Source organism: Mytilus galloprovincialis, chromosome 8 (assembly GCF_965363235.1).
Source record: "Mytilus galloprovincialis chromosome 8, xbMytGall1.hap1.1, whole genome shotgun sequence".
NCBI classification, from domain to species: domain Eukaryota; kingdom Metazoa; phylum Mollusca; class Bivalvia; order Mytilida; family Mytilidae; genus Mytilus; species Mytilus galloprovincialis.
In genome coordinates, this window is record NC_134845.1 from 77,629,815 (window position 1) to 77,656,350 (window position 26,536).

Here is a 26,536-nt window from a genome sequence, read left to right on the forward strand (position 1 = left end):
ATGTTCTATTTTTAGCCATGGCGGCCATGTTTTTTGACAAAATGGAAAATAAAACACAAACTTTATTTTAAATACCCTAAGGATCATTCAGCTAAAGTTTGGTTGTAATTGGTTCACTAGTTTCTGAGGAGAAGATCTTTGAAATAGTTTACGACGACGACAGACGACGACCGACGCCAAGTGATGGCAAAAGCTCACATTTCCTTTTAGGAAAGGTGAGCTAATAATATTTCTATCACCTCATTTTTGTAATAAACTACTTTAAATTCTCATATTACGTCTTCAAACTTGAGGTGGTCATCGAAAACCGCTGTGATTTGAAAATTAAAACAAAAATTTCTTTCTTAACTTCTCCAAAACCTATGCTGAATTTAAAATATGTATTGAGGCATGACTTGGACTACATCATATCAAATTTGTGCCACTTCGAATTTCGGGAGACGGAAATGTGCCACTTCGATGTGTCAAATTTCTGACGAAGCGTTCCCGATAGGTAAATTACGAGTAATCTCCCTTTGTTGACAGTACAATCTTTGTCAAAATTTTGATAAAACTTTGATTATTGTCATGTTTTAAGCACACTACCGGCTACGTGATGTGATATAATATAAATAAATCCATATTGGTAATGTTATATCTTTATCACATTATTTGTTGGCTTTTAATTCTTTTTTTTTTTACATTCCCCCCTTTTTTTAACAAATTTTATGATTTTCAACAACAAAACAACATGGATGGGACTCATTCTCAATTTTCTACTGTAAACATTGACTGATATGATAATTTTCAACAACAAATAAAAAGATTAAAGTAATTTCCTTAACTTTGTCATAATCATTTTCTGAATAAAGTCAGTTTATGATATCAAAAAGTTCATAAATTAATCATGAACTCTTTTAAAAATCATTGAATTTAAAAAAATATGTGAAACTTTAACTTCTCACTCAGCTCAGAGTTTGATATTAAAGGTGTAAAAAAAAGAAGTTTGAGAAAAAATGAACTCAAAATTAAAAATTGCATTTTTTAAAAATCATTTGCAGAAAAAGATGATAACTTTTGACAAATAAAAAAAAAAATCCTTATAGATTTATAAAATTTAATCGTTCAGGTTACTGAAATAGTGCAGCTATTATATTTGAATGATTGCAAATAAAGTATATTATACAAAAGCTGATTAATATTAGGTCACAAATTTTAAAACAAGTAAAAATTTAAAATAATTTACACTTATCATTTGTTAATTAAATCTTATATGTATATGCAAATTGTTTTTTATGCATATGACATTACATGTGATGTGAAATACATTCCATGTGATGTGAAATGCAACTTACTACATGTTTTTACACTAATATTAAACAAGAGGCTCTCAAGAGCCTGAATCGCTCACCTGGTAAACAATGACCTTTAAACTAAATTAATATATTAATGTTTGTTGTAAATTGAGCTAAAACATATTAAGAAGTTTAATCATGGTTATTCAACATTCTCATCATCAGCATTCAACTAAGGATATCATGTTTACTTTAAAAAACAAATATTGTTGAAATCTGAGCAAGTGTAAACATTGGCCGGAAAATGGCAGCCATTTAAAAAATGGCCACTTCATCATCACCATCCAACTCAGGATACCATGTTTACTATATTAACCAAATATCATTCAAATCCGAGCAATTGTGAAAATTGGCGGGAAAATGGCTGCCCAAAACAAATTTTCACCATCACCATTCAACTCAGGATACCATGTTTACCTTTCAAAGTAGCTTTCATCTTCATTTTCTTCTATTATTCAGGAAAAAATAGCAAAAACAGCATTTTGACCCCTATGTTCTATTTTTATTAATGGCGGACATGTTTTTCGACAAATCAAAAATCCAAGCATAAACTTTTTGCAGGATACCCTAATGTACAACCTTACCAAGTTTCATTTGATTTTGAAAAGTTGTTTCAGAGAAGAAGATTTTTGAAATAATAATATCAAAAATGGCCAAAAATGTCAAACAAGAGGCTCTCAAGAGCCTGAATCGCTCACCTTAAATTATTTGCTTAAGGGGGTACCCAACACCTAAGAAAGATAACTCTTCCCATAATCTGTTTTATGATCTGTTTCACTGAAGCGTTTTTAAATCATATTGCAATATGCAAGAATTTTGAGACCCAGATCAACTGATTTTCGAGTGATATCCACGCCATCTTGAAATTATAATGTATCACACATGCATTCTGATTGGTTGCCTTTTGATGTGGCCGAGATACAGCAACAGCCATTGGCTAGATTAAGAAAAAGAATTGTGGATTTTCTCGTGCGAGGAGAAGCATCAAATGCCGGAAAAAATAATATGTGTATTTATAGTCCCGATCAACAGTTGGTAAATCGTGTACGCATTTAAATGATTATGATGCATATATATGAATTGCTAAAATTCAATATTTAAATAAATATTGTTAATACACGACCCTTTGCTTTGTTCATCAGCAATATACACGATTTATTTCAAGATTCAATGTTTATAAAATTGTATCTGTATGAGATATAAATAGAATAAACATATATATATGGAACGCAAACATAGGTGAACTATCAAAATTTTTTATGGAACGCCAAATAAACTTATAGGTATTACGTTTACCTGATAAATTCGAACTTTGCGAATACAGATGTCATTAGTCCAAATGAATATGAGTGAGATATAAATAGAAGTGTTATATATACTGAATACGTTTTCTCTGGTCTGATAAATATTGAATGAATTTCATATGCAACCTTTATGTAATTTCGTGTTTAACTGATATCAATTTAGACTCGTATTTTGTTTAAATTTAAATTTGTACGGGTGCTCTGTCATATTGATAAAGATAATCTTAAAAGTACCCCCCCCCCCCCCCTAAAAGATAACAATTATAGATTACACGCATTAAATGACTCTGAAATGAAATAAATAATCAATATTCTCTGTAAAAATATATAAACATAAAAACACACTAGAACACGTAATTTATGATACTACGAAGCATTTACTACCTTTTTAGAAAGGTAAAACTTGTGAAGTTGTTGTTTTTGAGGATCACATGTTGCCAAGGGCAAACTGCTTCAGACGTAAACAGTGGACTGCTTTTCGTGAATACCATAATGCAGATCGAAAGCTATATATATCAATCTTCATTTTGGTAGCTTGTGAAGCAGTTCACACATTATTTTTCGGATAAAGACATACAAAAACTTGTTTGTAAACAACAGCCTCAGGGTGAAAAGTCCAAAAGAGATGAAGGTCAGTGTTTTACATGGTCTCTAGTTATTTTTAACAACTGTGCACTTTAGATCAACAGGGTGAATGTGTCTTTTAAACCCTTGCAGCATGGCAAGCTTAAATAACTTCTGAGCAAAAACTGTTGCTCAGTGTCAGTGACACCCCCCCCCCCCCCCCCACAAAAAAAACCAACAACAACATAAAAAAGGCCAGGCTGACCCATTATGGACAAAAACATGCCTCTTACTAATTGTGTAGATACTTGCAACTTATGAATTTAATAGTGTCTTAACCATGGCATGTGACAGTTCATGTTTACATTAAGGTTCAGGGCATTTTTTTTTTTGGACAGGGTCATGAAGATTTTTTATCATTTAGTTGCTGCACTGCAGGTTGATGCGTTATTGATTTTATTTGCTTCCATTAATACCTGTTCACATCCCACATATTTGCACATTAAATCCTGCCCACTGTTTTAGGCTTATAAAATGTGATTGCTTTTTATTTTAATACATTTAAAATATAAAAAAGAAATTGTGGTTGATTGCCAATGAGACAAGTCTTTACAAGAGATGGTGACCAAATGACACAGAAATTAACAACTATAGGTCACCATATGGATTTCAACAATGAGCAAAGCCCATATCGCATAGTCAGCTATTAAAGGCCCTGACAAAGACAAATGTAAAACAATTTCAAGCGAGAAAACTAATGGCCTAATTATTGTACAAATAAATTAAAGTAAAACTACTAAGTAACACAGCAACAAATGACAACCACTGAATGAAATGCTCCTGATGTGGTACAGGCACATACTTACACCATGTGGCAGTGTTAAACATGTTAGTGGTATCCAGACCCTCCCCCTATCCTGGGACAGTGGTGTAACAGTACAACATAGGAACTAGCATGTTCATTTCTAGATGTATATACATGTAAATATGTAAAAAGACAATTTATATTATTTGCTGCCATGCACAAAATATGTCATACAATATGTACATGTATACATGGTATATAGATATGGATTTGCCTATATATACATGTACACGTATCTTGTTGATTGATTAAGATTTTGAATTCATAAATTTATACTTTGGCCTAAAAAAAATAAAAAATTATGTGTTTGGTTACTTTGCTATTTTTTTAATCAGGGTGAAAAAGTTCCCTTTCTATTAAAAATATTTTCCAGCTTGGTCATGTCCTTTTAGAGTTTAACCATTTGAATAAAGCTTTTTTAACATGTTGAACACTAATGAATTATATGATAACTCTAGTATGCATGTAATGATTTCCTTGAAATTTATATTTATCATGTTATTGTTGGCAGGGGCAGATCCACCCATTTTATAAGGGGGTCTAAATAATATTTGTCTCGATATAAATGCATTCATCGTCCAAAAAAAAGGGGGGGGGGGATCCAACTGCCTTTGCTGTCAATTACTCCAGTTACAAGTGTAAGAGATATATAAATTCATTTTTTTTTCTTGAAACATGTATCTAATTAGGACAGTTCACATGGGCTAATAACCGGCATTAGCATTTTCATAAATTTGTATTTATGATCTTCACATATATATATTAAGTACAAAATGGCTCATATTTACTTTTCACTACCTGTTGAACCTATTGTGTTTCATAGACAAATTTGTACTCTGTCCAGTCCAAAACCTCAGGTAAGCCTTAACAAAAGCATTTATTGCCTTGTGATTTTTCTTTCAAATAAATAATTATATAATGTTGGACAACCAAAAATATACTAGTATAATTGCATTGTAGTGTTCTCTCACCTAAACACAGGCTTGGAATTCAATATTTTCTGTAATAAAAGAATTATTCAGCAAACTTGAGGCCCCAGGAGGCAAAAAAAAGGGATAAATCACCTACCCCTGGGTAAAGTTAACCTGTTTATGGTTATGATTTTATCATTATAATGATCTCTTCTATGATAAACTATAAAAGTACTTAGAAGCAAAGCCAAATGAAGATTAAGATAGTCAGTTCTTTACTTTTATTAATGCATTTGTACATAAAACTGATGACTTCATAAACATAACTGCCTGATCTGAACACTTTAAACTGAAATATAAGTGTAACAGGTACCTTTGCAGGATTTTTGAAAGAGGATCAAATTGTAATGCAGAAATTTTTTTGGACTTTTTTTGCTAAAAACATAAAATAATTGTAAAATGCACTCATGTAATGTGTTTTTGTTTTTAAAGAGGGGGGGGGGGGCGTCCACCCATTACCGCCTTAAATGGACCCAAGTTTGATATACATGGTACATGTAAAAAATCACCAGGGCACACCTTCTCATAATGATACATCAACATGCCACAGATGTAAGGTCTATGTCAACAGACCAAAATTTATGGCCTGGTGGTGTTTCTTGCGAAAAAATACAATAAGTTGACCTTGAGGTCAAATTCAAGGTCACATTCAGGTCATCAGGGTACAAGACACTTAAACTCAATATCTAAGACCTGGTTCAAAAGATGAAAAAAATTATGGCCCATATGTACTATCTGAGTGGAACTTGCTCTTATTTATTGAGGGTGGAGGTATATTTAAAAATTGAATAAAAAAAAAATCTGTAGGTTCAATTGTTTAAAATTTTTGCAAGAATAATAGACTTATATAGCACAACAAATGATTAGTTTTTTACAAAAAATAAACGACACATTTTTTTTTAATTGATATTTTTTTTCCTAAATATTTGACAAATCATAGTAATTTTTGGTCCCTATATAAGTCTCAGACCCCCCTATTTATCCTAGACTAAAATTTAAATTCAAAATAAAAAAAATACAAAAAAAACAGTACCAATCAATTAAAAATTGTCCTAGTTATCACTTTTAACTATGTTATTGTCAATTTAGGATAAATTAAAAAAAATAATAACATATATACCCCTATACCCATATTTCTGGAACTTCCAAATTTTGCTGAAATTTGCATGTAGCCCATGCCATATTTGGGTAACCATAACTTTTTTTCCGTTGGTTCAAATCTCTTAAAATTTTTACATAATGTTCAACTAGGAGTAATCTATCAATGATATAAAAAGAATTAAAATTAAACAACAGCTTTTTTTTGGGGTATAGTGTAGGGTACCCCCTTAAATCTTTCATCAATGATTATTTTGGCTTTTCAATTTATATAAATATTCTTGAATCTGGTCATATCTTCTTCAAAAGCAAATAATTGCATTTTACCCCTATGTTCTATTTTAGCCAAACAATGTACAAGGAAATATAAAATTTATACTAAATTTATACTCTGAAACTCATTCAGCCTGAGTTTGGCTGAAATTTATGCCGCAGTTTCAAAGGAGAAGTTTTTTTTTTAAGTAAGCTTACAAGTAAAAGAAATTGAGTTAAATATCTTCAAAGGGCAATAACTCCTTAAAAGGTCAATTGACAATTTTGGTATTATTGACTTATTTGTAGATCTTACTTTGCTTAACAATTCTGCTGCTTACAGTTTCTCTTTATCTATAACAATATTCAAGATAACGACCAAAAACTGCAAAATTTCCTTAAAATTACCAATTAAGTGGCAGCAACCCAACAATGGGTTGTTTGATTCCTCTGAAAATTTCAGGGCTGATAGATCTTGACCTTAAGAACAAATTCACCTATATCAGTTTTGCTCTAAATGCTTAATGTTTTGAGATATAAGCCAAAAACTGCATTTTACCCCCATGTTATATTTTTAGCCATGACGGCCATCTTTTTGTAGGAAACAGAAAATAAAACAAAAACTTTATTCAAGACACCCTAATGATCATTTACCTTAAGTTTGGTTGAAATTGGTTCAATAGTTTCAGAGAAGAAGATTTTTTAAAGTTAGCAAATATGATGAACAAATTGTGTAAATTTGTAATTAAAGGACAATAACTCCTTAAGGGGTCAATTGACAATTTTGGTCATATTTACTTATTTGTAGATCTTACTTTGCTAAACATTTTTGCTGTTTACAGTTTCTCTTTATCTATAATAATATTCAAGATAATGACCAAAAACTGCAAAATTTCCTTAAAATAACCAATTAAGTGGCAGCAACCCAACAATGGGTTGTTTGATTCCTTTGAAAATTTCAGGGCTGATAGATCTTGACCTGATGAACAAATTCATCCCATGTCAGATTTGCTCTAAATGCTTTAGTTTTTGAGATATAAGCCAAAAACTGCATTTTACCCCTATGTTCTATTTTAAGCCATGGTGGCCATGTTTTTTGATGAAACAGAAAATAAAACATAAACTTTAAATCAAGATACCCTAAGGATCATTCAGCTTAAGTTTGGTTGGAATTGGTTCAGTAGTTTCAGAGGAGAAGATCTTTGAAATAGTTTACACTGGACAGACAGACAGACGGACGGACGACGACAACGACAGACGCCAAGTGATGGCAAAAGCTCACATTTCCTTTTAGGAAAGGTGAGCTAAAAAGGGCACTAACTCAATTATCAGTTAACAGATTTTCAGGAAAATCTGCACTGAGGTAGCTCTCATTATGGTAAACACTTTCAACCTGACAGAATTTGCCTTAACCTAAGGATTTTTGAGATATTTGGGAAAACTGTTGTTTGACCCCTATGTTCTATTTTTAGTAATGGCGGCCATGTTTTTCGATGGATCAAAAATCGAAGCACACACTTTGTGCAGGATACCCTAAGGAACAATCATGCTAAGTTTCATTCAATTCCATTTAGTAGTTTCAGAGAAGAAGATGTTTAAAAAATTGTTAACGACGACAGACGACAACGGACCCCAAGTGATGAGAAAAGCTCACATTTCCTTTTAGGAAAGGTGAGCTAAAAAAAGATGATTAACAGGTAATATGAGTGAAATGTTAGAAAAGAAAACTTTAGAATCAAATTCATTGAAATCTATTTTGTTGAAAAATTATAATTTTGCCGAATGTATTCAGATGCTAAAAAATATTTTCTGGCTTGATCTGCAGCAAGTATGATGTGAAAACAAAATATCTTGCTTTGGATTGACTAAACAAGAGTGGACACACTGAAATGTCTCGCCTGTTCTAGTGTTCATAATATAATTTATGTTGAAAGTATAAAAAAGCATTGTATACCACAAGCATTACATTAAATTAACTGTACTTGAAATGAAGGTGAGATAAACCCTTTCAGACATAAATGTAGTTCATACACTCATTCCATACAACAAATCTAGTTTACCTATTGCTAAAAGTATCTCCGAATAAATCTCATAAAAAAAATAACCTTGACCAATGAACCATGAAAATTAGGTCAAGATCAACTAACATCTACTAAACAGACATGTACACACCTTACAATTATTCCATACACCAAATATAGTTCTACTATCCCTATAGTATCTGAAAAAAGACCAAATCATTGATGATTTTACATTCACCAATGAACCATGAAAATGAGGTCAAGGTCAGATGATTATTGCAAGACAGACTTGTACACCCTAAAAACATTCTATTTACCAAATATAATCAACTTGATGCTTATAGTATCTGAGAAATAGACCAAATTGCAAAATTTAACTTTGACCAATGAACCATAAAAATGAGGTCAAGGTCAGATGATTATTGCCAGACAGACATGTACACCTTACAAACATTCCATACACCAAATACAATTGACTGGATGCTAATAGTATCTGAGAAATAGACCAAAACACAAAAATTTAACTTTGACCACTGAACCATGAAAATGAGGTCAAGGTCAGATGACACCTGTCAGTTGGACATGTACGTACACCTTACAATCATTCCATACACCAAATATAATTGACTAAATGCTAATAGTATCTGCAAAATAGACCAAAACACAAAAATTTAACTTTGACCACTGAACCATGAAAATGAGGTCAAGGTCAGATGACACCTGCCAGTTGGACATGTACACCTTACAATCATTCCACACACCAAATATACAAGACCTATTGCTTATAGTTTCTGAGATATGGACTTAACCCTGTAAACTTAACCTTGTTCACTGATCCATGAAATGAGGTCGAGGTCAAGTGAAAACTGACTGACAGACATGAGAACCTTGCAAGGTACGCACACACCAAATATAGTTATCCTATTACTTATAATAAGTGAGAAATTAACATTGCAAAAATTTTTAACTTTTTTTTCAAGTAGTCACTGAACCATGAAAATGAGGTCAATTAGGCCAATGGTCATATGACAGACGGACAGTTCGTAACATGAGGCATCTATATACAAAGTATGAAGTATCCAGGTCTTCTACCTTCTGAAATATTAAGCTTTTAGTCAAGAGCTAATGCCGCCATCGCCTTCGCCTTAACACTATCCCTAAGTCTCGCTTTTTGGGACAAAAGTCGCAGGCGAGACAAAAAAAATCTTGCTTGGTTTGCATGGTTAAAAAAAACCTGTCTTGATATAAAATCCCCTGGATTTTCAAGGAGAATAAATCCACAATATAAACTCCCTGCTGAACAATTGCCATAATATTTCAAAAAAAACTGTGATGACATACACTTATATTTTAAAATCTTGCATGTGTACTGATACACACTTGTGACTTCAGAACATCAACTTGTTGACATCAATGTGGGAGACTAAAAACTACAATGTCATAGAATGTCTTTCCTATGGAATTCTGTTTATTAAGGGGTTTCTAAAGGGTCTATATAGCGGGAGACATCTGATATTTAATCAGATTTGAAATATTTTCTTTGACGCAAACAAAAAAATGTTCTTCGCCGAGCGCAGCTTGATACGACCGCAGAGGTCCAATCCTGATCAGTTTGGGCAAATAAGGACACAATATTCAAGCTTGATAGAGGCTGAATTTGGATTTTAATTAAATATTTGACACATGATAGTTTTCTGTCACAGAATAAATGTAGTTAAAGAACTTGAAATAGGTTAAATGATTTGAATTTATTTTCAATTGAAGATTTCATGCTGTTGTGCAATACAATTTGCTGTTGCGCAATACACTGTGCTGTTGTGCAATACTTAGTAAATATGTTTAGACAAAGAAATAGCAAAAAAATTGTGAGAAATCCTAAAATTGAAACCCCCCCCCCCCCCTAAAAAATTTGACCCCATAAATTTTTTTCCAAAAAAATACAACATCAAGTTCATATACAATATTTATATATTGCAAACATGTAACCAACTTTTCACATCCAGCAACAACCTTAAAACTGACCAGAATATACATTAAACAAGTCTTTATCTTTGAATATGAAACAGATTAAGTTAATCAGAATCTTTAAGTGTTCTGCAGAGAAAACTTTATAACTTGACTTTATGTCCATAGATAAACACCACTAAACAATTACTTTGACAGTTCTTTAGAGTTCATTTAGATAAGATAAGATAAGATTTTATTGATATAAAAATCCAAATCTGGATTGTCATCAACACATACACAAAGAACAAACAAACAGTAATCATTACAATCAATTAATTATTATATGTATATAAAATGGCAATTAAATTTTCTTTCTTATCTATCTATTTGACTGAGGAGGCTGCTAAGATAATAAGTGTCCGGATTAAAGTCAATACACAAAATTATATCAAATTTATCCTTTTAACACCTCTGGTAAATTTCCAATATATTTAAAATTTAAATATTGATTAGATTTACTATATTAAAGAACACCAATCACTTTTGAAGTATTCCAATATCCAAGGATTCAATTTTAGTTGATACAAAACATTTAGTATAATTTTGGACCACAATTTGGACCAACTTGAAAAGTCAACCCACAATTAAAAATCTAAGTACATGTTAAGATTTAGCGTATCAAAGAACAACTAGGACTCAATTTTTGCTGAAATCATACAACTTTTAATTTTGGACCGCAATTTGGACCAACTTGAAAACTGGACCAATAATAAAAACTCTAAGTACATGTTCAGATTCAGCATATCAAACAACTCCAAGAATTCAATTTTTGTTAAAATCAAACTTAGTTTAATGTTGGACCCTTTGGACTTTAATGTAGACCAATTTGAAAACAGGACCAAAAATAAAGAATCTACATACACAGTTAGATTTGGCATATCAAAGAACCCCAATTATTCAATTTTTGATGAAATCAAACAAAATTTAATTTTGGACCATGATTTGGACCAACTTGAAAACCGGGTCAATAATCAAAAATCTATGTACATTTTTAGATTAAGCATATCAAAGAACCCCAAGGATTCAATTTTTGTTAAAATCAAACTAAATTTAATTTTGGACCCTTTGGTGCTTAATGTAGACCAATTTGAAAACGGGACCAAAAATAAAGAATCTACATACACAGTTAGATTCGGCATATCAAAGAACCCCAATTATTCAATTTTTGATGAAATCAAACAAAGTTTAGTTTTGGACTCTTTGGGCCCCTTATTCCCAAACTGTTGAGACGAAAACTCCCAAAATCAATCCCAACCTTCCTTTTATGGTCAAAATCCTTGTGTTTAAATTCCTTGATTTCTATTCACTTATACTAAAAGTATTGCGCAAAAACAAAGAATAATGCTTATTTGGGCCCTTTTTGGCCCCTAATTCCTAAACAGTTAGAAGAACCAAAACTCCCAAAATCAATCCCAACCTGCCTTTTGTGGTCATAAACCTTGTGTCAAAATTTCATAGATTTCTATTTACTTAAACTAAAGTTATAATGCGAAAACCAAGAAAATGCTTATTTGGGGCCTTTTTGGCCCCTAATTCCTAAACTGTTGGGACCAAAACTTACAAAATCAATCCCAACCTGCCTTCGATGGTCATAAACCTTGTGTTTAAATTTCATAGATTTCTATTTACTTAAACTAAAGTTATAGTGCGAAAACCAAAAGTATTCGGACGACGCCGACGCCAACGCCAATGTGATACCAATATACGACCAAAAAATTAAAATTTTGGCGGTCGTATAACAAAAAAAATGAAAAAAATCCAATTTTACCGCCAAATATTTTTTTCTGTGAAATTAACGTAATATCAGAATGGCGGGCTTATCCATGCGATTCATTGTTGTCTTATGAAAGTAGCAACAACGGACGTTTCTAAGGACTTGCTTTCCGACTGTATTACATTCTGCAAAATCTAATCAGTTCCCCAATGAAGTGAATTTAACAACGTATGTCAATCAAATACGGCACAGGGCCTGTTCAACTGTATAACGATTTATACAATTCTGCTTGCTGACAAAAAATTAATTTCAAAATCTCATTCAATGGTTCATTCTTTCGATTCACTTGTAATTCACATTCAATGGTCCATTCCTTCGATTCACGATTGTTTTAGCTTCAGCTGCTGAAAACATGTTAAAGATAATACCGAATTTGCAAGTTGAAAATAGTTCAACAGTATGACGTACAATTTAAACAATTCTGAGTTCTGACAAAAGATTCATTTCAAAATCCCATTCAATCTTTCGATTCACGATTGTATTAGCTTTTTTGCTTTTGATTGATCAGCTGTGTGTTACAGTTAATCCCGATTTTGATTGGTTAATCAGTTTAGAAGAATTTTACCATGAACGGGTTAAAAATTATTTGATTATTTGATTAAAATCGTACTTTGGGGCTATTTTTATGATCATGATTCAGTAATCGGGATAAAGGTTCAAAATCGTGTAGGGCATGCATTATAATGAAAGTTGTCAGGTAACCGTAAATATGATATATATGATCTGTTTGACCTGCACTAGATATATTGTAAAGTACGGAACAGATACGGTAAATGAGGGGAGATGATCCGTGCAACCACATAAGGAGACAGCCAGCATGAACGCTGCCTTTTCCCAAAAACTGCATTTGACCCTATGTTCTTTTTTTAGACATGGCAGCCATGTTTTTTGATGAACAAACTTTAGATATAGTTCATAAACTCAATAACATAAGGAACATTCAGTTAAAAACAGTCAGAGCTCAGACATAAATAAGTCTGAATCTGCTTTTAACACATAGAGGTCTAAATTTGTAAGTTTTAAGATTTGTCTCCCTTTAATGCAAGACAAAATACGACTTTAATAAGTCAAATATTGTTAATCAAGAAATAATTGACCAGAATAAAAAATTGCAAATATGGACTCCTTGAAGTCGATAAGTTTCCAAAATTGGTTAACTTCAAGACCCACGCATATTTATAAAAAGGTCATGCAACTAAATGAAATAATGACATCATTGACTGACAATGCTTTGTCTTCTAAAGAAAAATATGAATGAGTCTAAAAAATCAGAGATAATGTTAATTAACCTTGCAATGCAACCACCTGGAACCACACTTAATGAGGTAAAACATCCGTGTTTAGTAATGATGTTCAATTAGATATATAATTAAATATAGATAGCTCAAGTCCTTGTGAACTCTCAGACAAGACCATGAAGTTTTTGCTGTCATAGGTGGTGTACCAAGTAAGATAGTCTTTTCATCAACATAAATAGACCTAAACAAGTCTGTCATTTTTTACTTAGATAAGTCTTAATGAATACATGTTTTGACTTCTTTATGTCAAAAGCAGATTGAGACTTATTTATGTCTGAGCTCTGACTGTTATTAAAAGTTTCAAAGTATTTTGCCAAATAATAAATTTCAGAGCAGAAAATTTTTAAATGTTAGCAAATTGTGTTAAATTGTCTTTTATAAAGGGCAATAACTCTTTAAGAGATCAATTGACAATTTTGGTCATTTAACTTTTTTGTAGATCTATCTGACTTTGCTTAACATTTTTGCCATTTAAACTTTCTCTCTATCTATCATAATATTCAAGATAATAATCTAAAACTGCAAAATTTCCTTAAAATTACCATTTTAGTGGCAGCAACCCAGCAATGAATTGTCCAATTATTTCTGAAAATTTCAGGGGTGATAGATCTTGACCTAATGAACATTTAAACTCATGTCAGATTTGCTCTAAATGCTTATAGTTTCTGAGATATGGGCCAAAATCTGCATTTGCCCCTATGTTCTATTTATAGCCATGGCAGCCATGTTTGTCGACGGATCAAAATTTTGGATACAATTTATACACAAAATACCCTAAGGAACATTAAGTTAATATTTCAAAGTATTTGGCCCAGTAGTTTCAGAGCAGAAGATTTTTGAATGTTAGCAAATATGACAAAATTGTGTAAAATTGTTTTAAAAGGGCAATAACTCCTTAAGGGGTCAATTGACAATTTTGGTTATTATAAATAACATATTTGTAGATCTTACTTTGCTTAACATTTTTGCTATTTACATTTTCTTTCTATCTATTATAATATTCAAGAAAATAACCTAAAACTGCAAAATTTCCTTAAAATTACCATTTTAGTGGCAGCAACCAGTGGATCCAGAACTTTTCATAAGGGGGGCCATTAACTGACCTAAGAGGGGCCTGCTCCAGTCATGCTTCAGTGATTCCCTATATAATCAACCAAATTTTTCCCATGAAAGGGGGGGGACGGGCCCCCCAGGCCCCCCCTATGGCAATCCAACAATGGATTGTCCAATTTGTCTGAAAATTTCAGGGGTCATAGATCTTGACCTATTGAACATTTTTACCCCGTCTAAATGCTATAGTTTTTGAGATAAAATATAAGCAAAAATATGCATTTGACCCCTATGTTCTAGCTATGGCCGCCATGTTTGTCAATGGAACAAAACAACGGACATAATTTATAAACTAGATACCATAAGGACCATTAAGTTAAAGTTTAGAGGTATTTTTCCCAGTTAAGTTTCAGAGGAGAAGATCTTTGAAATAGTTTACGACGACGACGGACAATGGACTACACGAATGCATAAGCTCACATGGCCCTTTGGGTGAGGGCTATTCCAGAAAAAAATGTATGGGGGGGTTGGAAGGCACTTTATATGAATAATACATGGGTGATGGGTATCAGGACACCTTTTCACACTCTAATGCACTATGATTGTCAATTACAATTGTCTGGGTGGTGGGTGCTGACAAAAAGTGCCTTCCAACACCCCCATACATTTTTTTCTGGAATAGCCCTGAGCTGAAACTGTCAGGACCAAAATTTCTAAATTGAATTACACTTGAATATTAAGGAAATAGCTGCAAAAGTCAGAAAACAGGTCAGAATAATGAGAAATTTGGATTTAAATAGATGAATTTTCTATGGGACATATTAGAACAAGATGACGGCTTGAAATGCACCAAAGTCACGTGATATCATACATATTTGGATATGTTATAGGTGCAATATCATATGAGGTTTTTTTTTGGCTTACAATGTATTATTGGAGAAATTACATGTCAATATGTTCCGGAATTCAAAATGTTGGCTTCCTTAGTTAAAACAGAAAGGGAGATAAAGAATTTTACACATCATGTCATCCAATCAAAATCATTGCATAAGAAAAATAAATATAACACGAACAAACCCAGGATGAACAGAACCCATGGGCAAACAAACCTACTACGAACAGAACCTAGGGTGAACATGTATATTAGAGCGATTCCATCTTTTTGTTACTTTTTTTGTTAACTTTGGTATACTGCTATTATCTGCAGGGTTCCAGGGGTGCGCACCCCCCTTTATTTTGGCTGATCAATGCATTTGTATCGGGACATATGTTTTGCACCCCCCACCCCTTTTGAAAATTCCTCCATCCACCCCCCGATGTCCTCGATGTTTCAAAACTTACTGTTTTTAAACAAGAAATATCAAAGTTTTTTCTAGAAAACAAATTTGTTTCGTGAAATTGTGAACAGCTTAAAACAAGAATGTGTCCATAGTACACGGATGCCCCACTTGCACTATCATTTTCTATGTTCAGTGGACCGTGAAATTGGGGTCAAAACTCTAATTTGGCATTAAAATTAGAAAGATCATATCATAGGGAACATGTGTACTAAGTTTCAAGTTGATTGGACTTCCAACTTCATCAAAAACTACCTTGACCAAAAACTTTAACCTGACACGGGACAGACGGACGAACTGACGGACGCACAGACCAGAAAACATAATGCCCCTCTACTATCGTAGGTGGGGCATAAAAATAAAAATCATATGCTATGCTCCTATTTAATACAGTGTATTTTGATGGTCTTAAGGACCAGTTCATGATCAGATCAGATTTAAGGAAGAATAGCTATAAAATTCATTGACATACATTGTACTCAGGCATGTTTGGGTATATCTCTTCCAGCTGTAGATGCATATGACAGGAATATTCATATTAATTGTGAATTTATGGTCATACATGTATGATTGAGGGACAGTAACCGGTCCTCGTAACCATAAAATTTTATGCAAAAGTCAGCACACTTTCACACAACTTTCATTGTTATGCCCCACCTATGATAGTCTGTCTTGTGTCAGGTTAAAGTTTTTGGTCAAGGTAGTTTTGAATGAAGTTGGTCCAATCAACTTGACACTTATTACACATGTTTCCTATGATCATGATATACGATCTTTCTAATACGAGACTTCACGGTTAATGACGCCATATTGGATAGGGGGCAGATTTTCTGGCTGGAGGGGGAAATGGTATGAAACTACGGGAAAAGCTATGTGTGTTTCCAAGCAACTGTTCAGTTTCCATGATGTTTTCCCCTATTTTTCATACCGTTTTCACCCCCAGTATGAAAATTTGCCCCCTATCCAATATGGCGTCATTAACCGTGAGGTCCCGTATTTTAATGCCAAATTAGAGTTTTGACCCCAATTTTATGGTCCACTGGTTTACAAAATGATTTAAAGTCCGAGGGTGTTTTCCATTATGCGGTTTGTACCGGGTTTGAACCATTTACTGCGGACTATTTTGGTTCTTCTAGTTCGTCTCAACAGACAATCCAATTGAACCAAACCTAGGGTTCGTGTTCCATTTCCGGTTCGACTGGTACAGTCGGTAGGAACCTCATAATGGAAAGCAGCCCGAGATTATGGTGTTTAGTATAACTTTTGGTAACTGCTTCAGTGTTCTCCCCAAGGCCTTAAAGCACCGCGGCCCCACGGTGCTATATTTCTGGGCCGCGGTGCTATTGGTCTTGCCGCGGTGCTATAATTTTTGACCGAGGTGCTATATTTTTCCGGACATTGTATTCGAAAAAGCGTTAAATCGGTAGGATTTTATCCGCGGTCTAAAATTCCGGGCGTTATTTGAGCTGCACAACAGGTGATCGATGAAACTTGTTGATTGGATTTAATCACTTGATTATCGCTTGTAACAGAATTCCTTTGTGTTTTAATTGATTTTGGATTAATTTATGACTGGAGATTATAATTTTATGGCTTCACTCACCACCCAAGCATTGACCAGTGACACCGGCAAATTTACCTTTGTACACAAACAGTGCCGACAGTTGTACACACCACGGGGAAGTGATACAATTACATAACCTTGTTGGATTAAGATGAATTATTGTTGGATTAAGAATATATTTTAAGGATCATACATATTTTGATTCTTTATGAAGCACGTGGTCAAAGCTTCACTTGACATAAATATGATACGATACCGAAAATGGGGAATCAAAACTCATAATGACTGGAGCCCAGCGGAAAAACCAACTAAAATTGTAAAATAAAGGGCGCGATAAGCCCCACACCAACATCCCTTGTTATTTAGAATTGTTATTAACTTTGTATAGACAGTGATTGACAGAAGACCAATCCCTGGTTAATTATTACCCAAGATAAGAAAGGTATCCATCCCTTCCTTCTTAGTTTTAATATAAATCTTTCAAGTATTTTTTTAAATTATTACCCAAGATGAAAAAGGTATCCTTTCCTTCCTTTCTTAGTTTTAATATAAACCTTTCCAGTGCCTTTCCAGTATTTTTTTTATTGAAATTAAATAATAATAAAACTTCTTGTGAAATGAAATAATTTTATTTACTGGTTATTTATTTGCTTTAAATTGACTTTATGAAATTGTTTTAACTTTAGTTCTTAAGCCTAAATGTTTTATATAGAAAGTAAAGAATAATTAGATTTTAATCAGTGAGCACTTGCAAATTTGAAAACAATAGTAACTTTCCTTAGTGCTTGTCATATGTTATGTACATGTATTTTATCTTGTTTTATTATTCTTGAATAAATAATATTAAATCTTTATTGCTTTTCAATTATTTAATCAGAATATGTCAAACTTAGAACAGGGTTAAGAAGAAAACAATTAAAAGAATGCAAAAACTAACCTTTCATAAGGGTATAACCATATTATGAATAAAACACCATAAAAAACTATGCGACGCGTCACAAAAGTCAACACGTTTATAGAACTTGTCACGCGCTACCATGGTGCTATCCAAAAATCCTGGGGAGAAGCGCTTTTATCAGTTTATGCTAAAAGAATATTTTCAACAGATGTTCCTGAAAAAAAATATTTGATAAAAACAAAGAATTTCATATAGTAACTGGTCTTGGACCAGTAATGCCCATAGAATATTTTTATAAATCTTACCGCCAGTTTCTTCTGAAAGAAAATACAAAAGCTTTGATAATGCAATTTTTGCACCTTTTCTTTGAGGAAGGCAAGTCTCACTTTTTGGTTTCAGAAAACTACACAACAATTCTTCTCCGTAACAAAAGATACTGGACATGGAAAACAACATAACATGCTTTGAGCTCAATGTAGATGATGATGAAGAAGCTTCATCAGTGCACTTATATCGTTCTGTTTGGCAAAAAGCTTTTGAGAAGTTTTTTGGAGCCATTCCATTACAATGGGAAATTTTAAGCATACATAAAGAGAACTCGTTTCTTTTCTTTAAAGCCGAGACACTGTTGTTAAGTAACGCCATCAATGGTTCGTTCGAGTGGAATTCAACAAAAACAGGATCGTCTATTTGATCTGTTGATTTGCGACGTTTTTTGGCTCCAGAGCAGGACGGCACGTCAGAATCCATTGCTTCCAGTAAATCAGGGGAGATAAAGGGGTCCCGGTAAAGTGAGAAACGGAACAGAAACGAAACAGAGCGAAACGAAACGAAACATGGCGAAACGAAACGAAACACGGCGAAACGAAACGAAACAGAGCGAAACGAAACGAAACGGAACGGAACATGGCGAAACGAAACGAAACACAACGAAACGGAACAAAATCTGTATTTTGAGGAACGACCCATAAAAAATCAATGCTAGTATAGAGAGCCCTTTTGATCTAAATCATCTAATTGTTTGCTCAAAAATCGTTAAAACGAACAATCACGCCCTGTTTCTTAGAGCCTGGATCTGTCTCCGATCTCCGATTTTTTACAAGAGATCGGATTTAATCTGAATGTGTGCATATCTTGCCATAGGCGGATTCCGAGGGGGGGGTCCCCCCTTTTTCATGGGAAAAAATTCGGTGATTAGATAATCACGGAAGCATGACTGGAGTGTGCCCGCCTTCTGTTAGTCAGCCCCCCCCCCCCCCCTTTTATGAAAAGTTCTGGATCCGCCACGTACTGCGGCTTGCTGACTACGAAAACAACGCATTCCGTACCAGTCAAGTTCTATCTGTGCTTTATAGTCTCGAACATTGTTATAGTTAATAACAGTATGATTAATATCATTGTATATGCAATAATCTGTAATAGGTCATTTGTTGTTAATGCATTTAGTGCCAATTAATTTAAGGTATTTGTATTCATGAATGAAACATTTACATGTATGTATCGCAAGTGAAATAACCATGTAGCCAAAATACTTCAATGGTATGGATGGATGGATGGATGGTTGTTTAACGTCCAGTGGCAAGTCAGATGCATATTCAGGACGAGAACATGATAATGATAAATGAATATTAACCCCGCTTTGTACTAGACCGACACGCTAAGCCGGATTTTTAACGTGCTAGCTCACAAGGTAACAGTTCGCAGGAAGACATGTCACCTTACCCGGACACATTATTCTGACTCCGGGCCGACCAGTCTTTGCTCTAACTCCTTAATGCCGCGTGCTTGGCGGAGAAGCAGCAAATACCAATTTTCAAGTCTTTGGTGTGACCCGGCCGAGGGTCGAACCCACGACCTACCGCACTCGAGGCGAGCACGCTAACCATTACACCACCGAGGCGGTCCCAATGGTATGGACACTTTGACATATACCTTAAGGTCGGTATCTATATAGAAGGATCTGAATGTTCAGGATGGATGCATTCACCAGGGTGGAGTTATATGTTGCTATAACATGGTCAAATCTGACCTTGGACGTTGATTAAGGGGGCTGACCATGTTGCAACCTGAAGTCTCCTTTGAAAGTACATGTGACCTTTAAAATGTTTAAACCAAGAATCAAATCAGTTTATAATTTAAATAGTTTGCTTACAAGTGACCTAGTGACCCGAGGAAATTTTTAATTGTGACCTTGTGACATAATAAAAGTTGTAACTGGAGCACACCTTTTCTCCTTTTATTCATACAATATTTCATGTTCGACTCTTCATTTTCTACGTTCTCTTTTAAATAATAATCAAATGTACCAGGCTTATAGCTTTTTACTACGCCAGACACGCGTTTCGTCTATACAAGACTCATCAGTATCGCTCGAATTAAAATAATTGTAAGGCCAAATAGAGTAGAAAGTTGAAGAGCATTGAGGATCCAAAGTTCCAAAAAGTTAGGCCAAATACGGCTAAGGTAACTCACCGAAGTTTGTGTTTTTGGTAATCGCAGTTTATCTTGACAGACGTGTGTTACTATGATCTACTATAACTAGTATCTACAACATTTTCAAAAGACAAGTTACGAAGTACATGCGGGATCTCCATAAAGTTGAGGTCAAGTGGAACGGTAGCAAATACTTAAAAGGTTAATTTGAATTGAAATTGAAACGAGATTGTATCTGGTTTGCAACAAGATAAAAGAAGGAAAATGTCATGGACTGCCATAATAAAAAAAAATCTCTTAAACTTAAAAAAAAGAAGTAGAAACGAATAAAAAAACAAGTATGATCCAGAGGACAGTATGACTCGATTTATATTTCAAAAAAACATGTCATAATGAACATGTGTATAGTTTCGAGTTGACGTGAACACAACTCCATACAGTTTAGTCAAAATAGACCAAAAATGAGGCTAACCTCAAAAAAATTGCAACAGAATTGTTTTGGCCATTTTTCAATTCTGAAAGGCTTTCTTTGTAACATACTAAAAGTCTACCAAGTTATTCTGATGGGAAAATGGATTTTTGGGGTGAAAAATAGCAAAATTTATCAAAAATAGTGGAAAACTGGGAAAAGCTAATAGAATATTTGTTTTTGAAGATAATCATTTCAAATCAAAAATTTAACAACACTTTATAAAGCCTTTATGAAATGAAATAATAAAAAAAACGATATTTTTTTAAAAAACATGAGATTTTAGGTGAAAACATCAGATTTTTGTGAAAATTGTGATGAAAATAATGTGAATTGACTTCAAAACAGACAAGAAAAATGTAAACATGGTAACAGAAGTGTATTGGTTATTTCCAAAAAGGACAAACACTTTATCTAAATCATTTTAAAATTAAACAGCAATATCTAATTTGGGTAAATGCTGACTTTGGGTAAAATATAGCAAAATTAGTCAAAAATCGTTAAAAACTGGGAAAAACTCCCATAAGTTTTTTTGTTGTTCTAAATCGTTCCAAATTTCAACTAAGGCAAATATAAATTTAATGTTGATTAGATCAAACAATTATCAATTAAAAAACAAAAAAGAAAAAAGTGATTTTGGGTGAAAAAAGGCAAAATTTGCTAAAAATCGTTAAAAACTGGAAAAATTTGATATTGATCATATTTTTTGAAATTCAATTTTGTCAACACTATAGAAATCAATCTATCTAATTTATATGAAATGATATAATGTGTTAAAATTATATTCTTTTTACCAACAAGAGATTTTACACGAAAAGATAAAAGATGTGTGAACCATCAAGAGAGGGTAAAAAGGCTAATTCATGCAAGATGATACCCATGCAAATGGTGGGTCATTTTTTCTAAGTTAAATGATCATCAATGGAATATTCGGTGTTAGTAACGAAGAAGACTAAGATCCGGCTTTGCAATTGTCGTAGCCTAAAATTACCAAAGGACTTCCAGAATATGACCAGAAAACAGATACAGTTGTAAAAATGTTTTGTTTTTGTCAAAAATCGTATGAGTTGATTTATATGGCAATAAAAGTTTGAATTGAATTGAATGTAATAACTGATTGATGAATACTATTTCATTATGGATTTAAACAGCCATTAACGACAAGAGAACCCTGGTCTATTGTTGACTATAAACTATAGATGCCTTTCGAGGTTATGTGTCGATGAGTTGCTATCTCATTGACCTGCACCTTACATTGAAAACAAGAATGTGTCCATTATACACGGATGCCCAACCCGCACTATCATTTTCTATGTTCAGTGGACCGTTTAATGATGCTCAAAACTCTAATTTGGCATTAAATTAGAAAGATATTATCATAGGGAACACGTGTACTAAGTTTCAAGTTGATTGGACTTCAACTTCATCAAAAACTACCTTGACCAAAAATTGTAACCTGACTGACCAAAAACTTTAACCTGACACGGGACAGACGGACGGACGGACGAATGGACGTACGACCAAAAAACATAATGCCCCTCTTCGTAGGTGGGGCATAAAAAGAAAGATTGAGTGAGTATAGTTTGGTCTGTGTATTTCACTTTCAGAGAAGGCAATATTAAAACTTGACCGTTTACTGTTGCAGTGTTTTTGTCCAATCAGAAGAATATAACACCTATCGACAGTTCATACATTACTCTTATTCCGTTTTATTTTTTAGATGATAGTAATGTTCAATTAACATGATAAAGGAATTTGGATGAAATTAAATATATACAACTAAATTGATGAAATAACTGTATTTTGTAACAATCTTGTGTACTTTCATTTGCTTTATAACTATTTAGATCTGAGGGTCACTGATGAGTCTTATGAGGACGAAACGTGCGTCTGACACAAAATGAATGTGGTCAAAGATCTTATAATCTATTGTGCAATACTGTGCAATTGAAGATTTTTTCTGAAATATTCAAAAAATTGAAAAAAATTATGAACCCCTTAAAAAAATTGTAAACACCCCCACAGCTTATTGAAACCCCCCTTGGAGCAATAACCCCAAAACTCGATCCCAACCTTTCCTTTGAAGTATGGAACTTTGTAGTACAATTTCAGAGAGATCCATACACTTAAACACAAGTTATTGTCTGGAAACTAGAACAATGCTAGTTTTGGGCCCCTTTTGGGCCCCTTATTTCAAAACGATTGGGACCATCATCCTAAATATCAATTCCAACTTTCCTTTGTGGTATTGGATCTTCTGTAAAAATTTCATAAAGATCTTTTTACCTAAACTTAACATAGGCGTGCCACCCCCCCCCCCCCCTTTTCGTGCGAAAAATTTGGTTGATTATATATAATTAATCACTGAGGCATGACTGGAGCGGGCCCCCCTTAGGTCAGTCAGCGCCCCCCCCCCCCCTTTTATGAAAAGTTCTGGATCGGCCACTGGTTACTGTCCGGAAACCAATTAGTCCAAATAATCATGACGTCTTGAAAGGCTTTTTTATAAAAAAAAAATTATAAAAAAGCCTTGCAAAACGTCATAATTATTTGGACTAGAAACCAATGTGACTTTGTACGATGACGACGCCGCAGACGACATCATACCATTATACCGTATCCCCAAAAAAAATTTGCAGTCGTATAAAGACCTCGTAAACTCTCATTCAAAGACAAAAGACGAAATGAAAAAAAATCCGTTCCTCAAAATACAGATTGTGTTCCGTTTCGTTGTGTTTCGTTTCTCAGTTTACTTGTTTCGTTTCGTTTCACTCTGTTTCGTTTCGTTTCGCCGTGTTTCGTTTCGTTTCGTCATGTTTCGTTTCGTTTCGCTCTGTTTCGTTTCTGTTCCGTTTCTCACTTTACCGGGACCCATCATTTATGTTGTACATTACAACAACAAATATGTGGATTGTACATTTACAACAAAAAGTGCATTGTACATTTACAACAAAAAAGTGCATTAATTGCACATTAAAAATAAAAATGTACATTAACAACAAAAAGTAATTTATACACTTGCAATAAACAAATGAGAAATTAAGATAGTTGATTGGAAGATTTGCTGTGATAATTAGATATGAATGTTGCTAAGGCCAAATAAACTAGTATGTTTGGTTCCAGTCACATCTAAAAAAAGTTAGGGTAGGTAAGTAGGGATTTTTTTTAGTTTGAGTCTATAGGAGCAACAATCTGACTTTGAACATAATTGCTTAATATAATATGACAAAACAATTTTTAGGGTAGGCTATTATTAGGGAGCTACCATTTGATTTTTATGGGGGGGCTAGGATGAAATTTGAAAAAAATAGGCAGGACAGGAGTTTTGAGTAAAAAAAAAAGGCAGGATGAGCAACTTGGTAAAAAAAAAAGGCAGGATGACAATTTGTGTAAAAAAAAAGTCAGGATAAACTAGTAAAAAAAAGGCAGGACCGAATAGAGAAAAAAATAAAAAGGCAGGACAGAGATTACAACTAAAAAAAAAAGCAGGACAAAATTTTTCATCCTAGCCCCCCCATAAAAATCAAATGGTAGCTCCCTTAAGACTAAATAGTAGGGGATGTAAGGTAACTGGAACACACACATATTTTTAATTGGCCTAATGAGTCAATGTAAAACTTCAAACAAATACCAAAAAAAACTGAAAAAGATAACAGATGAATGAACTCTTTTTCACATGTTTTATTGTTTTTTTTAACAAATTTTACATTGCAATAAAATTATGCAATAAATACTTTATTTTTGCTTAGATGAAATTAATACTGATTAAATTTTATGCACTTTCAGAGTGGAGAAAGATATCTGATACTGGAAATCATATATGATACTTAAGAAGGAAAATGAAATATGCATGTCCAAATGGTTGCAACAACAAAAAATGAAGCGTGTCTGTAAAATAGCTACCAAGCTCTAATAGCTATAGTTAGAAGGAATAACTCAAATGGATAGTTAATCATTGGTAAGCACAGAGTGAACAAAATATAAATTTAATATATACATGTATATGGTAAAATATACATGTATGACTGTTATTTGACAACCATATAACCTACAACAATGAGCCAAACCAAGCACATTAGCATCTATATAAAGACATCAAAAGTGCAGAACAATTCAAAAGAAAACTGATGTCCTGATTGTTTTGTACAAGATAAAAAATACAACCACTGAAGTCATAATATATGAACATTTTGTATGTTATTGCGGTTTCATTACCATTAATTATAAAACAAAACAAAACATTCTGACAACTTGTTTTTGAGAGCTTCACCTTGACTGAATTTCAGTGTTAAACAAAACTCAATTATTGATAACAGTTGTTGAATCTTAAATTATTACTGAGTGAAGATTTCAAATATTGACTCATGTTATAAGGGACATAACTCTCATACAATATGAAAAATATCTGTCATGAAAACATTTTCCATTCAATACAAATTAACATTTTTTTTTATTTTCAGAATTCAACATTAGAAAATTGTTACTCAAGTTTGATTTGTTTCCTTGTTGGCATACCAACAACCTCACCAGCTGATAATCAAGTTGTTCAAGTGATTTTAAACAACAGAACTGTTTGCTTTTCAGGCTACATTTTATGACTCTAAAATTGAATAATTATATACTAATACAGTACTGAAATCTTTGAAAAGGGGACTAAGAAAGACTAATTTAACATAGATTTGGTTATTGTTGAATGTATAAACTTGTAATAAATTCAGATTATAAATCATGTTTTGTCATAACTATTTTCACTATAAAAGAAACATCACTGCAGTGTTCTTTCAGGAGCCTTTCAACATGATTGATCATGGTATTGATAAATATGCTGCTTTAAAGTGTATTATTATTTTCACAGGATTTATCATGAAATTTTTTTTATTTTTATAACCACTGGATGCTGCATGATATTTGTTGGGAGAGAGAGCATGCCCTTGTATAATTCTTTATTTGTTATAAGTTCAAACATATGCTGCTATTATGTTATCAATCTTATGTCAGAGGTCTCAAGGGTTAAGCTTATACTTGCATGTCCATAGTTGTGGTATACTTGCATGTAAGACAACTATCCAGCAGAGATTAAACGGTATAGATGTAAACACCTTTATTAGCACAATGTGACAGTACAGCTACCAACAATGAGCAAAATCCATTCAGTGTCATGAAATGCATGACATCAGGAAAACATCATGTAACAATGTAAACATGAAAACAAATACATGTATTTTAAAATTTGTACACATGTACTCAGCACATAAAACAGATATGGTAAACCAGCCATAACAGATATATGAATTAAA

The 26,536-nt window shown here is 33.2% G+C and overlaps 1 protein-coding gene and 1 long non-coding RNA gene across 3 annotated transcripts in view; one reads left to right on the top strand and one right to left on the bottom strand.

Annotated features, from left to right (window-relative positions):
- LOC143042615 (uncharacterized) overlaps nucleotides 1-19,133 on the bottom strand; it is a 34,826-nt gene extending 15,693 nt beyond the window's left edge. For both annotated transcript variants that reach the window (XM_076215019.1, XM_076215018.1), the window contains exon 1: nucleotides 18,643-19,133. In XM_076215019.1, the coding sequence (XP_076071134.1) occupies nucleotides 18,643-19,087 (445 nt within the window). In that variant the 5' untranslated portion in view covers nucleotides 19,088-19,133. The remainder of the gene's footprint in view (nucleotides 1-18,642) is intronic.
- A 5,746-nt stretch (nucleotides 19,134-24,879) lies between these two features.
- Nucleotides 24,880-25,968, top strand: LOC143043539 (uncharacterized). Its single transcript, XR_012968450.1, has 2 exons — nucleotides 24,880-25,197; nucleotides 25,700-25,968. It is a non-coding gene; the product is annotated as an uncharacterized LOC143043539 (long non-coding RNA).
- Nucleotides 25,969-26,536: the final 568 nt, after the last annotated feature.